The sequence below is a fragment of the Apteryx mantelli genome, chromosome 9, assembly GCF_036417845.1.
Source record: "Apteryx mantelli isolate bAptMan1 chromosome 9, bAptMan1.hap1, whole genome shotgun sequence".
Taxonomy (NCBI): Eukaryota; Metazoa; Chordata; class Aves; order Apterygiformes; family Apterygidae; genus Apteryx; species Apteryx mantelli.
The window spans coordinates 20949473-20964826 of NC_089986.1; the positions used below are offsets into that span (position 1 = coordinate 20949473).

The 15354-nt window shown below is 41.3% G+C and overlaps 1 protein-coding gene across 1 annotated transcript in view; it reads right to left on the reverse strand.

Moving 5' to 3' along the window:
- Positions 1 to 15354, reverse strand: part of NYAP2 (neuronal tyrosine-phosphorylated phosphoinositide-3-kinase adaptor 2) — a 148757-nt gene that overhangs the window by 74788 nt on the left and 58615 nt on the right. Inside the window, exon 3 of the mRNA XM_013944321.2 lies at positions 4982 to 5280. Coding sequence (XP_013799775.2) covers positions 4982 to 5280 — 299 coding nt within the window. The remainder of the gene's footprint in view (positions 1 to 4981; positions 5281 to 15354) is intronic.

Below are 15354 nucleotides of genomic sequence, written 5' to 3' on the forward strand. Positions count from 1 at the left end.
CCCCAACAGGCCTCACGGCAGGATGCTGCTGCCCTCCCTGCCCGTCCTGCTCCTGTGCCAGAGCTCTGCCCCGGAGCAGGGTGCCACAGCAGCACTCGTGTCCCACAGCTGTGCCCTAAAACGGCCCAGTCTGCCACAGCAGCACTGGGCTGGAACGGCTGGCAGGCGGCGGGCAGGCAGCCAGGAGCAGCAGTATCTGAACCTGCCCACAGCTACACCCACCAGAACTCCTCCGCCAGCCCCTTCTGCCCTGCTAGCTCTGAATAAGGCTCAGCAGAGATGCTTTTTCCTTTAGTAGACAGAGATGAAAAGATCCAGGAATAAGATCTGCTATAAGGAAGCATATGACATGCTTACTGCAGAGGACATTGTTTCCAAGTTTATTTTAAATGAATTATTAGCTATGGTAGGAAATAAAAGGAAACTAGAACTATGGAAAAACAATGAAAGCTCCAAATCCCTTTAATCCAAATCCTGTTTAGCCAGAGTAGCAAAAGCTCAAGTTTAGAATGCAGACTGACCCGTCTGGCTGCCAGGAAACCGGACTGATGAGGTAGACCAGCTGGACTGCAGCTCCAGCTCCAGCTCCAGCTCCAGCTCCAGCTCCAGCTCCAGCTCCAGCTCCTGCAGTTGCTTTCTTTGCAGAGAAAACGTTCCCTGCAAGCCGCCCACGTTCAGAGCTTGCCAAGCAACAGAGCCGCTGCCGCTGGGTGGGCTTGCTGAGCGGCCAGGCAGATGCCTTCCCCACACAGGCACTCGGAAGGAAAACACTACAACAGCTGCACGGCTTCCAAAAGCGGGGCTCTTTGGAAGCACCACCACTTACCGAGCTTCAGCCTCCCCTGGGCTCTGGCACCAGCAGAACTGCAACTGCAAACAGCACTTTGAAAATCCTACTCTGAGTTTAAATCTTTTGTGTGTGTATATACAAACACACACAACTTGTGTTTACATTATATATAAATGTATACATTATGCATATATAAACTGCATTATGCTATATATATATATCTTATGTGTAACTTCAGAAAACTAAAACAAGAAGTTATTAACAAAAATTTTTTAAATACAAATTGCTTCATTATTGTTTGTGTTGGGGTAGGTCTGGAAACCCTTCTTGTGGACAAGATGGGAATCATATCAACAAAAAACACTGCTTGAGGCTGCTTACATTCAGCAGTTATATTGTTTTATTACTTCCTTTCTCTGTAAAATTGGGCATTGAAAGCACATTAATTAGTTAAATTCCTGCATTTTCTCATTAAAGAGCCTCTCAGGATCTAGAAGAGATATGCTTTCTGTGCTGAAATAAAATGACCCTTTTCAGTTCACTTCTCACTTCCAGCGTGTGATGTAGGGGGCAAAGTTACATTTGTTTGCTGTTCCTACCAGTGTTTGAAAACTCTGCAGAAAGACAGCTTAGGTTTCTAAAAACAACCTTCTAGAAATCTGTCACAGAGGACAAATGCTTGGGGCGGGAAGCTTTCAGTGGGTGCGTATGAGAAGTAGTTGGAAAAGTGGAAAAGGAATAAATGAAGCCTAAGAGGGGACACAAAAGTATGTGTGGAAAACCCCACAAATTTAACATCGAGTTAAGGGGAATCTGGCCTTCAGTTTGGAGCTTGCTCTTTCAGGCCCAGAGTAGATGGAGATGCAAGGCACCAAGAGAAGCGTTATCCCACAGCTGCAAAATGAGGAGGGTTCATATGGGTCACTGTGACTTACAAGAAGATTTTCACACTCCCACAGATTTGGAAGCAAGAGCACTTAGAAGAAAGGTTTACACAGCCTGTGTTGCTGTTACTGATGCTATTTATGTTTTAAGAGGGAAAGGTCCTTCCAGCTCATGACCAAACTTCTCCTACCACTTACTTCTCAATAAAGTCAGACTCACATTCAAAACATCATAATCTATTGTTGTGGTAGTTGTTACAACGTGATGGATTCAATACTTTGACTTTATCATGATCAGGAAAAGGATAAAAGTTACCATCAGCAGCTTAGTTTTTTTCTTTTAAACTGGATCATTACCAAAAAGCAAAAAGTAAACATATGTTTAACAAAAAGAAGAGTGGTGAGGCTGTCCCTGGTTGCCTAGGAAATGCAGCAAATTCCTTTTCCAAGTAGCCACTGCTCACACAATAGGTACTATAGTTTGAATTATTCTGTACTGCTATAAAAAAAACAAGCCTGGAACAATTTTGTGTCAATTCCTTGGTACAGATTTGCAATAGTTCATGGAGAAACAATTCTTTTTTCACCATTGTTTTCCATAGTTCCTGGAAATAGTTGTAGACACATTCATTTTTTTGTCCACAAATGCCAGCAAATGCCACAAATACATGCAAATGTGTGTATGAGACACACGCATATACAAATATTTGTGTGCAATATGGACAATAGTGACTGAAGTTTAAATCTGTATGTTCTTGGACTTGAGCTCCAAAAGACCTCCCAAGGAAAACAGGAATGTTCACCCTATGGATTATCTCACCTGAAACTGGGAAGATGCTGTTTTAGTTTCTTGAATTCAGAGACTGCTACTGGAATGAGAACTACTAGATAACATAAAAATTTCACCACTTGCACAGAAAAACCAGACTGGCAGAATCAGAGCATCACAGGATTCTTTGAGCCAGGGACAAGAGCAGATTATAATACTAGATTTGCTAAGGATTAATTGTGGAGTGACAGTAGTAATTCCATATTCATGGACAAACTTGGTTTAGTATTCATACTAAATCAATACTGCAAATATGTTTCCTAAGACAATAATGAGTTTCCACTTTCACCTGATTCTTCTCATCTTTAGGGGTCCTCATATGAGTATGATCATGGATTTTATATAAACATTCCTAAATTCTTTCCTTCATCAAAAAAAAAAAAAAAAAGTGACCTTGGAGCATACAGGAGATAACAAAGTCTCTCTTTCTTGGTGACAGAAGAGCATTTTAGAAATCCAGTCTGTTCATCTAGACACCAGCTTGTAACACTCTTGAGTGTATCTCAGACCTTAAGATTTGACTGCTTACTTCAAAAAACTTACAATCTGATCTTATTTTCTATGTATCAAACTCTGCTAAAACCCTTGTAAGTTCAGCACGTATTAAATCAGACACAAATAAACAGGACAGATGTTCTGAACATAACAAAAACAACGGTATGGTTAAAGGGTCTTGTCAATTCAAAATCTCCAAAAACTTCTTCATGATAGTCTAAAAGTGCCTATTGCTGTATGACATACAAACCAGCAGAAGGAATACAATATAGTCGTGTATTCAGTATCACAGAGATTCTCAATACTCAGTAAAGGCATTTAGTCACACTAAAAGGTAACATTTGGCTATTACCTAAATTATTATTATGATAGTGATGATATATTTCCAGAGCTCTTGCTATGAATATTCAGCTCTTGATTATAGGAATGAATCTGAGGTGCTCTACGGCACTTACTGGAGTGCATATTACCATTTTGATGAGTAGGAGAGGAGAGGAGGAGTGGTACTTGGCCTTGGACAAGGATTGACAGAAATGTCAATCAATTTCAAACTTTAAAATCTGTCAGAGAGGCTGCATATTAAGTCCTTGGCATCCAAAATCAGAAGGCACAAGGAACATGAGGGAAAGGAAGTAAAACTTGCAGAACCTTCCATAATAAAAATGCTGAAGAAGATCTAGTTCCATGAGGCCACAGACTACTTATGGAGTCTGCTATAACTTCTCTAAGATAGGAAAAGTGTTTTGATGTGTTTGGATTATTATTATTTTAAGGCTGTGCAAGTCTCTTGCTTCTTAGTAAATGAGGAAAAGGAGAGCCTAGATGTAAAACAGACTCCATTCCTAAGCATCCCAGAGATAATGCCAAGGTCAAATATATTAAACTGCACAATGATACTTGTGTGCCTCTTACATATGCTCACAGGAATATTTGTTAAACAGTTTAGAAAATGCTAGAACCTATTTTATACCACTCTGCCTGCAAAACAAGCTTCCTTAGCCCCTGTGAATCTGGTTGTGCATACAGGCTATGGAAAATAACAATAAATGTCATATACAGAGTAACTACCAACAACAGCATCAGTAAGACTATGGTTCTGTTCAGTGTGTGGTGTGCATGCTCACAACTTCGTATTTCTGTTATCACCAGTGACCTTTTAAAATCAAATTTGCGTAAAAGGGGTCGTAGCATGAGTGTAGCTAACCAGTATTTCTGGCCACAACCACGAGCCAAAGGGATATGTACTAAGAGCACACTTACTGCATGGATGTCAAAACTGATATGCAGCACAACAGTGGGACAGACCAGCACTGATCTAAACTATCTGTCCATAAGGGTTCCTTACAGTTCACACTGTGAAGAAGAGTAATCCTGATCCAGCAGGGAGTACAGCTGGTCCTACTGCCATATGAAAGGCACTTTCAGCATGGCCGAAGGGAAGGCTGAGTGCAGATTCATAAGCAAACACAAGCTTTGGGTAATATATGATATCATCTCATGTACAATTTTTACCATCAGATGGTATTTCCTTGCTATAGAGTTTCACAGCCAAACAGTATTCTCTTTAATAATTTCTACCTTTTACTTCTTTGTTGAGGAGGACCCTGTCCAAAGCTGGGGTTTGTATAGTGCTAGTGGTCATAGTAAGCGGTCCTTGGCTGGTCTGTAGATAACGCTGTGTCCGTAAGTCATCTGACCTTTTTCCCTTTCTTTGCTGCAAAACAGCAGTACGCCCCCTCTGTACTGCAGAAATTCAACTCAGTTCCCAGTGTATAACAAACTCAACATGGTATGGATCTATAAGAAATGTCAAAGGTTGCCAATTATCTATTGGTCCAAAATTTGCAGAAATCTAGTAAACCTCTGCTAGCATTGTTACACAGATGGGGAAACATACAGGTACTGTTTAAATGCAAGATTATCAATTGGCTAATCTTAACACTGGGTCTCTACAACCTTTTTCCAAAGAACTGTAGTGTTTACCTTCAGTCCTGTCTGGTAGTTTCCCACTCTTACTTGTTGTTCCAGTGTTGACTGTTTCAGATGAGGTGCTCAATTTGGTGTTGGGGTCTCGCTTAGGTTTTGGTGGTGGCTGCTTACGAGAGCCGCTACTTTCATCATCGGTTCCTCCAACAGAATGAAGAGACTGGGATCTCACGGTAAAGCCACTGGAGCAAGGATGTGGCAGTCTGTCCTGAGGAGCAGGCATTGTCATAAATCCCATGCGGAAATGTTTTCCCACGTAGCTTCCTTCATTTCCTCTCACTACTTCTCCACCTATGCTGTAAGAGAAAACATACACACAAAAGTAAACAATCCACCTCTGCTTCAATAGCACCAAGAAGCAGGTCTCGGTTTCATCTGTAATTTGCTGGAATTGGGATATCCAGTAACCATGATCTGTAATAACTTAGTATATACAAACATAATAGCTGTGAGATTTTTTGCTGGAACAGAAGATGGTTATAGGAATATAGGAACAGAGATGATTTCCAGCCTTCCAAAATTTGGTGTATTTTGTTTGTTTTTTTTGTGTGTCTTGTAGCAAAATTGCAGAAAAAGAACATAACCAAATTCTAAGGTCACTACAGCTTCAGTGATGTGGATCCCACCCTTAGTCCAGAAAGATCTGCAGACCACTCATCAGGCTTCTTTTCCCACGAGTCACAAAACACTTCTCCAATGGCTTACAAGCAATTCAAACACTTAGTATAAAACACACAAACATCACAAGAATTCTGAAGTGAAACCAGGGTGTGACTAAGTCATCCCTGAAGGGAAACTTGCAGGGTAAAAGCATCCAGCTAATACTAATGAGGGGACATTCTTCAATGCAATAGAAGAATATTAAAAAAAAAAACCTTTTCTCAGCTTCCCCACTGACATAGACACCAAAACCTCTTTTTACAAACTTTTTTATTTATAACAGCAGAATTCTCCGTCATTAATTTCTTCTATAGATTTATCAAGCTTCATCCCATAGTGATTTAGGTTCCTTCCCCATATGCATCACTGAACATATCTGGAATGGAGTTTAGGAGCTTCACTCCTCTGAGGGTTAAAAATCTCCTGCTTACTTCCGGGCTAAGGATGCCCTGACCATAACACTATGCATTATCCTCAGGTCAGTCTTCCCCATTGTTGATATTTACATCCCCGACAGCAAAAACATTAATTAAAAAAACCCAACAACTTAGTCTTGCAATTTTTGCTTTGTAAACAAACAATGTTCTTTTCCGCTTTTAAAACAGGATGACTATTAGAACAGAGTAGTCTGTTCTTCAGCGCAAGTGAACAGAATTGTCAGTAACTGAAATGCAGATACACTGCTATGCACTCAAAATTTTACAAAGAGAAATTGAGAAAAGGTTTTTACTCAGGTTGCATACCACTGTGACTAGAAATTGCCTACAGAGCAAATCTGAAACATCAGAAGTCAGAACTGAGTTTTTAGGAAAATGAGATTGCTGGCAGGGCAAAGAACATTCTTTTAGAAATGCAACATCATGTATTGATCTGCACTCCCCCACACTCATCTTTGACTGCAGACATACATGTATCTTGGGAAATAAGGCTCTTGGGGTACAATCAATCATTCCCCTTCAGACTAAAACATGGTAAGGGAGAGAAATGTTCTAAAAATTACTTGGATACAGGAAACTGAACATTAACATCTCATCAAATCCACATGAATCTGCAACATGAGCAGCATCAGACTGGTAAGATACAAGTGTAGGAGACGAGAGGGCAATGAGCTGTGGAACACCAGGAAGAAAAAACCCCAACCATTCAGAAACACAGGTATAGAAAGAGAAAAGCTCAGCTGAAACGAGTGCTGTCGTACCAAGCACTGCATTGTACCGGGATGGCAGGACTGAGCACTTGGCATTATTTCTGCTGTACTCAGGTGTGCTTATCAGTTCTGAAACGCAGTTCTTCCCAATGCTCATGCTGTAAACCTACAGCACATTTCAATTAGGGCAATTCAGTCACCACACAAAGCAACTCGGCTACACACGCAGGTCAACAAGGGCTCTGTTTACAAGGAGCTTTGAAATGGTATCACTGTGGACATGTAGAAATGTCAGTATGAGAACCGGAAAGTCCTGGAAAGCCCTAATTGCCTCCTGTTTCCCCTTCACATAGAATGAAGCTGTATGCAGGATCAGTCTGCTCTGTAAGCTTCCTATCTGATGTTGCCCTGGGCTGGTGCAATTTATTTGGTGCTGAACACATCTCCTTCTCTAAAGGACAAGAACGTTTCTCAATGGTTCATTTGAAGAGTGAGTAAGGTCACTGCATTCCCTGATACTGCCCCCAGGAGACAGTAAATCTTCATCTTTTTTGCAAGGTACACACAAGCTCTATCTCATCATCCCCACAGATCGGTACTGTGCAATGCAGAACTTCATGCATGATAAAGCAGAATCTTTATGAGCTTACTGAGGTCTTCCCATTTTTATTTCGATTTCTACCAGTGGAGAGATCCACTTTCCAAATTGCTCACAACTGAACAGGTCTAACTGAACATGTTCCACCCTCTAGGGGGCACTGACACATACCTGCACATGCATACACACACACACAGAGCCCTCGCACACATGCATGCACACACGTATGCACACACCGATCCATGTTTATAACCTAGCTATTACTGAATTCTAACTGGCATCAATTCCAGAGGGATTTACAGCCAGAAAGATCAAAAGGTAGAACTCATTAATTTGAAGATTAAAAACCTGTAGCTAATTTAAATGATTAACTACGCCTCTACTAATCTTTCATAAATTGTTCTGAAAATAATATAATCCTCTGATGCTAGAGTACAAAGAAGTGCCTGTCACATTATTTAAAGAAGATTACTATCCAAACATGCTGAAGAATGCAGGTGGGGAATCTGCTTCCTTCCTTAAGTCCATTGTACAAGACATGTATAGCAAACAAAATGTCAGTTCTCCATGTGCTTGACATGTTATAATTCTTATCAGGTTACTCTACTTCCTTAGCACATTTACCTGACTTCTCTGTGGAGGTATTTAGGCAGATTCTGTTCTGGATGTACTTATACAAATTCCCCTGAGGTGATGGGTTTGACCCTTTGCTAAGAATACACAGAACTGCGTTCACGTGAAACATGTTTTTACCAAGCTGTTGCATCTTATATTCCAGAAATAAAAATTTTCTTAACGAAAGTACAGTGTGTAAAAGCACTAATTCATTAAACAATTGAATCATGTTTTTTCTCATTCCCTCCCTCTCCATCATTGCTTTTTTCATTCTTTGTTGAATTCCTTTCAACATCTCAGGTGAAAACACCTCCCTTCCTCACTGCACACTACACTTACTCCAAAATAAACAGCCTATTGCCAAGTCAGAGAGAGTGGCAGGCATGGACGGGAGCAGGCCTTGCTCTTCTGCTTCACGGCTGAAGTAGGTCTGGCCTTTCTCTTCTACATCCTCTGGTCAGCTACTAGACAAAAACATAAGGATACCATTTCCTCCTTTTCCAGCATATTTAAAAGAGAGTCCATGTCTCTTTGTAGGGTGTAGGAGCTGACCTTCAGCTGATGGCTATGCACTGTAAACCCCAAGACAATGAAGACTAGCCTCTAAATCTTGGTCCTGGACCCTGGTCATCATTCAGGATCACAAAAGGTTTACGTTTGTTACTTATGCCGGAAGTGACTCCTGAGTGTCAGCAGTGTGAGTTTCCCACCATAGCTTGACTAAGAAAGGCAAGAATAGTAAGAGGAGTGCCAAATTCATACCTCAGTAATATGGAACGATCATATCTGATGGATCGGTCCATCGCTTCCAAGAGAAACAAGTCACTTCAGACTCATCCCCAGGTAATAAGTATAAAAGCAGGGTGGCAGAAGCGAAGAATGGCACCCCTCCTCCAGCAGCAGCATGCTGACATGAGATTTGGACTTGGGCATGCAACTTTGCAGTGCACAGTGCTGCTCATGGTTCATCATGGAACCAGACAGAATCAAAATGTTTACTTATGTACTCCTCCTGCTCGGGACTACAGGAGTTGGCTGGCGCTGGTATATGTCCCACTACACCTCAATAGGCTGAAAAAGATTTATACGCACCTTGCTGTATAAAGAACTATAGAGAGAGCTAGGGGAAATAATTGTGGAGATGATCTCACTCCATTATTTCTGACAGCAAAGAGCCTGCACTCTTCATTGTACTGATAATGAGTTCTATCTCATTTCAAAACTGTATTATATGAGTTGCTGTAAGTATTACACAGTTTATTAATATATATGGAAATACAGATTTGGATTATTCCTCTGGGAAGTTTCAATTTGAACTTGGCTAGGTTCAACTGCTTCTCTGACAAGGAATTATATACAGCATTCAAGTAACCGTTAAAAATGCAACAGGCATTTGCCTACAAAAAGACATGAATTATATAATAATAAAATTAATCATACAATCACTCATGCTACACACTTAAAGCAAAGCTGACTTAGTGCTGAAGACATACTTTGGCATATGGCTAGGTACAGTGACTGAAGTTGCAGTGAATGGAAAAAAAGGAGTACAGCAAAGTTTCCCCCAGACACCCTTAAGGAAGTGTGTTCTGAAGCAGCTTTGCTTTGAAAAACATGTTACATGGCTTTTCCAAAGTTTATCTAGTAATCCCCTTTTAGACCACTGAGTGCCAGATTAGACACTTCCTCCTTGGTCCACTGGAAAGAAGTGAGCTTTCCCTCCCTCTCCCTCTTCTACACAGTACTGGAAATTAATCACTACAACAAATACCAAAAAGGTTGAATCTGCCTTAAATTAGTAATAGCGCATTGTAGCTTTCACTTCTAAAATATGAACAAGAGCTCCAAATGATGGATCTGATGAGTCTGGTTCTACCTCCAGTACAGGTTGAGCTGTCACCTGAAACTTCTGAGGTCAGAACTGGGCTAGCATAAAAAGCACACTGGGCTTGCTGTACAAACGTGCAGTATCAGCCTGCCTACGTGTAAGCTGTAGGCATCACAGACCTGGCCACATCACAGCTCACCTTATTGCGCTCTGCCTCTTGTGTTGTATCAGGTAGGTACTGAGCACTGACCAAACTACAGCATGGGATAACTCAAATGTTTAAGTGTCTGAAGAATTATGGAGGAGAAAGTCTTTTAAAGTCTTTTATATTATTCATTTTATTGCACATAAAAAGAGGTAAGTTATATAGCGAAGCTAAAAATTGTAAGTGAACACAGAAAATAATCTAAATGAACACAGCATTGGGAAGGTCATTTCCACCTTGCTTTGCCAGGTGTCATACCATTCCCATTGACAAGAAATACATTTTCAAGTTGTGAAGTTAGAAACCTAAGAAAGAGAACTTGTCATCACATTGCTGAAAAATACATGGCAAAGAAAAAAATATCCAGAGACTGCCTGCCTCAGTAAGTGTGGTCTAATTTCCATTATTCCTACTTAGCATTACAAATAATGGTTTTACTTTTCTGTAAAGTTTTATTACTTGATCAAGGCAGAAATTGAATTAATGCCTGGAAAACAAATTAATAGCTGTGTGAAAACTTTTGTCGTGATTTTTAATTGTAAACAACGTGGAATATTTTTATCTCTTGGCCCAGTGTTAAGAAGCAAGAGAATTCTTGGGAATACATAAGTCCCATAAAGTCAGAATGTTCTAGAGCTACTTCTTCTTCCAGGCCGTCTATCTACTGTTGTTGGTATTTATCCATAAATTCTCTTATCAGTGCAGACTTATAATGGATTAATTTCATGCCTCAGGCCCCCAAAATCACTTGGTAGTTTTCATCTGTGTAAGAATTCTTCTCTTCCTGTGCTTCTTTATGTGAGATTTTCACACTTTTTGTCCACAATTTCAGAAAAGGAACTGCACCTGATTATGAGACTTAACTTCCTAGATACTGGGAAGGGCAAAGTACTCTGCTGGTCATGAGGCATCTCTGAAGGCACCTTTGCGATCACCGTGCTGCGGTGGGCCCCAAACTGGGACTATACCAGGCCACCTGCCTTCGCTGCACGCCGAGATTGCCGGCAGCCAGGAGAGCCCGCTGCAAGGGCAGCTACTCACTCTGCTCCCCAGCAAGGAGGAAGACTCAGGCACAAATACTGGTTTGTCAGCCAGCAGAAAACGGGCTGGGAGCCTCTGCAGGTGTCCCTGGAGAAAAGAGGAGATCTACAAATTACAGGGCAAATACTGCACACGGGAGGGCCGAGGCACTTCCCCTGGGGGAGCTGCAAACCCCCCCAGAAGTGTCCTCACATGACATCCATGTAATTCATCAGGGAAGCCATCTGCCTCAGAAGGGAAAGAAAAGAGAAATTACAAAAATGAATTTTGATGACGTAGGAAGATTCAGAAGTCCTTCATAAAAATGACTAATCAACAGAAGAAATATGAAAGGAATAGAAATATTTGACACAAGGACTGTATATGAGCTGGCTATGGATGTTGTTTTGACTGAACAAACAGTAATTCATCCCTTCGTGCATCTAGTCTTTTTTTGGGTTAAGAAAACAGCTACTGTTATTTTACCCTTTTTTTAACCACTTGTTTACTCCTATGCCAATGAACCTCCAGCTCCTCTGCTAATATCAAATGTTCTGAGTATAAAGGGCTGAAATGGCTTTGAAATGTCTATTCCCCATCAGAATAAATTATACACATACATACCAAGGATGACACATTTTACTTTGTATCTGAGAAGCACTTTCAAGATTAGCATAAATTATATTTGTAAATTAGAGGTTGGATGCCAAAAAACCAGAAGATATACTATTTTTATCCCCCTAAACATGATTTCAGCAGACCATGAAATGTAATACTGAAGAAAGAAGGGCAGCAGCACAATCATGGATTCAGGAATTGCACTGCAAGTACGGTTTTATACAAAGCTACACCACATTAATACAGAAATTAAACATACAAACAAATTACACACATTTCTTTTCTATCTTTATTTTTAAATCATATTTCAGAGGCCCCATTCCTTGCTCCCAAGCAATGCTCACAACTGATTTTTCTCTGCATCACTTCCTGAATGACTGCAAATGACTCATGATAATCTTACATCCAGATCCAGAGGATAATACAAATCATCACTTTTAGGTACAGGCCTAAAGTATAAACGAATCACTACAAAGGTCAACTTCAGAGTCATTTCGTGCACCTGGAGGAATACCTGAAGTGAGCAAGTGACACATCCATGCCCATCACCCACCTTCCCTCTGCCACATGCCTCAGCTTTAGCAGTGAGAGATCAGGCGCTGCTTGAGAAGTCCGGCCTCGCAGGATACAGAATACGTTAGTGCTGTAAAATAAACTGTACTCTTTTACCGTACCTGTCAAGCCCACAGGCCCAGGGCTCGACCCTGCTATGAGCAGATATCCCCTCCTTGCGCACCTGCATGATCGCACTGGCATCGCCTGGAGGAGCGGCAGGAATTGCTCGCAGCTTGGCGATCCCTTTAACCAGGGGCAGGGCCGAGCTGCGGGGCAGTCCTGACACAGGTTACTTCTAGGAACCTGTTTCCTCAAGCTAACACATCATCATTCCAGCTTCACTCGTTAACTCTTCAAAAGCCTGTCCTCACAACATTTTAAACGAGACTCTCCTAGAGATGGTGGCAGATTCGTTACGGATTTGGCCCCCCCACACCACACCACGGCACGCGTGAGCGCTGAATGCAGCTTCTGCCCTGCGGGCTACAAGCCAGCACACCCCTCATCCCTGCCCACTTGTGTCCTGCCCAAGGAGGGGCGAAAACCCCACAACAGGCACTCACGCTCACGGAAAGCCCACGACAGGCAGTCACGACACAAGTGCTTACCACTGTCTCTAGAAGCTAGAGAAATATTTCAGGCCTGAATCACAACAGTTGAAATAACCTTACCCTAATACACGGGGGAAAATACACTTTTATGTGTAACAGAGAATCCAGCAGAATTCAGTGTTACTGTCATTTTGACTCCTGCCATCCAAGATGGGACTGAATCTTGCACATAAAAGTCTCTGTAGTTTAAATTAAATCACCATGTGTTTGGCTGCATTCTAAAATTAACTGATTCCCTGCTGAAAGACCAAAGGACTACTGTAATCCATATGTGCTGCACAACTGATGATAAAAGCAAAACTAACCAAGACTGTCCACAAGAGAGGTTTTGCAAAAAAGCCAAATACCCACTTTTCAAATGATGATTTACTATGCTCCCGAGTCACCTATTTTTATAATGCAAAAGGTTGGAAATGCTAGCAATGGTTGGGATTCTGAAAAAACACTTCAGAAGAAACATTGTCAAATAAAAGTATGTATGCTATTTTCACAACAAATTTAACATTATCTAGTCAGCCTGGAAAGGACTAAGGTAAGGACCCTTCTGATCCACAGAGAACTCAACAAAACTGCATTTCAGGAGTTTGAGCAAAAGTACAGGTACTGCTCATCACTTCCACTGACATTGCCTCTGTCTTTAGTAGGCTGTATCTTAAGTAGTCGATGGACTAACAAAGAGTACGTTGGGCTGAACTACCACAACTGCCCGATGCTGCTCTCCTCAAAGGACTGACACGTAGTTCTGTATCTGTGGCACCAAGTCTCCAGCACCGCAGCCCCACCGCAAGACGGATGATGAACTGATGCATATGGAAAGCTCTGTAACTTGTGAATACACAGGAAGCTGAACAGGCATGAGTGGAGAGCACTCTGCTCTTATACGACTACAGATAGTTTTAATTTTGCATGGGAGATGCACAGCTAAAAGCCAGTAAATGAAAGCTCATATGCTCCAAGTCACCTAGAATTAGTTATCAACCATATGCAATGTTTAAACAGAGTGCAAATGCATGTTCACATTAATGGAGTGGGGCTTTGCATCCTGTCAAAAATGGGTGGCACTAGAACAAAGTTGTATTTTTGTCACATTCAGAGGAAAACCACATGGGGTAGACTCTATTATGCCTGAGCAACTGTGGCTGACTAATTATTTCAATGAGATATGTGAATAAATTAACATGCAAAATTATTTTCATGAATTCTAGTAATAAAATGCTCTCTGAATTAGGATAACAGTTTTAATGGAAGCAACATTTGTAAAAAGTTAAAAACCTTTTTGTAGATCAGATGCTGGGAAAAGTTTAAACAGACAAATGAAAGAAACGTGCCGATGCTCCAAGATGGGTGATTTGCAAACCAAGTGCACAGGAGTCGTGCTCTGCCTGCCAAGGTGTTACACGATGCCTAACCTTTCTGGAGTCAGGCTTATTTCAGCCAGAGAGGTACAGGTGCTCTTCTGAGTACCTCTAGCAAACACCACTCTACTTTCTGCTGGGCACCTCACCATACTGTCACAGATGCTGCACACAGAAACATTCAGCAGAAAATCCTTTTTCTGCACTGGAACCATCCTGCCAGAGGCAGTTGCCTTGTCTTTACAGCTAGCATCTACTAGCCCTGTGGTAATAAGCATACATACCACTGTATCTCTGTTTCACCTGATTTTTGGAAGCCAGATTGCACTTCATGTGTTGACTATTACCACTTTGTGATTTAACTGGACAAGAGCTCTGCATGAACAGCTATTTGTGCCTTGCAAAATGAACTCCAAATCTAAGCACATTTTTCACAAGTGTGATACACCCAGACAACAGGAAAGGGAGTCAGCCCTTGGGACTTGCACAGTAGACTCTCCCTCTGTTCTTCTTCCCTGGACAGCCTCCATATGATAAATAAAACTACATCAAATCCTGTAAATGAGTATGGGCAGCTCTCAGAGTCAAAGTCTGGAGGCTTGTTCACTAACGCATAAAGCACCCTTTGAAAATCCCTCTGCCTATGACACCTCTTTATTCACAACAAAGTGACCATTATTGTCACGACAGAATATTAATGTGCTTCACACCTAAATTTAGAAATAATGATATAAAAGAACTTCTTCCCTGTCTTGATGGATGTCAGTTACTTAGCCAGGGCTGTCAGATGCTGGTTATTTGTTCAGAGAAATAAATAAAAATGGACATGGTATTTTCAAAAACACAGATGATTTATTGCATGTCAGAGTGCACAAAAAGCAAGTACAATGTGCATACAGGTCGTTAAGACTCACTGATTTTAGTTAACCCACTGAAAGAAGCCAGCCAGCAAAAGGATAGCTTGTCCCAGGTATACATGTACCCAGCGTGCCCCGAATCAATTCCAGACTTATGTTTTCTGGTTATGTTCATCACATGTCCATGCATTTCCCTTAGAAATCAGTGTGTGTCATCCAAATGCAACGTACAGATTCTTTTTTACCTGCATCCATGCATAGAGCTAATGGGTAAGATCCAGCGACTCTAGCAGACCACTGA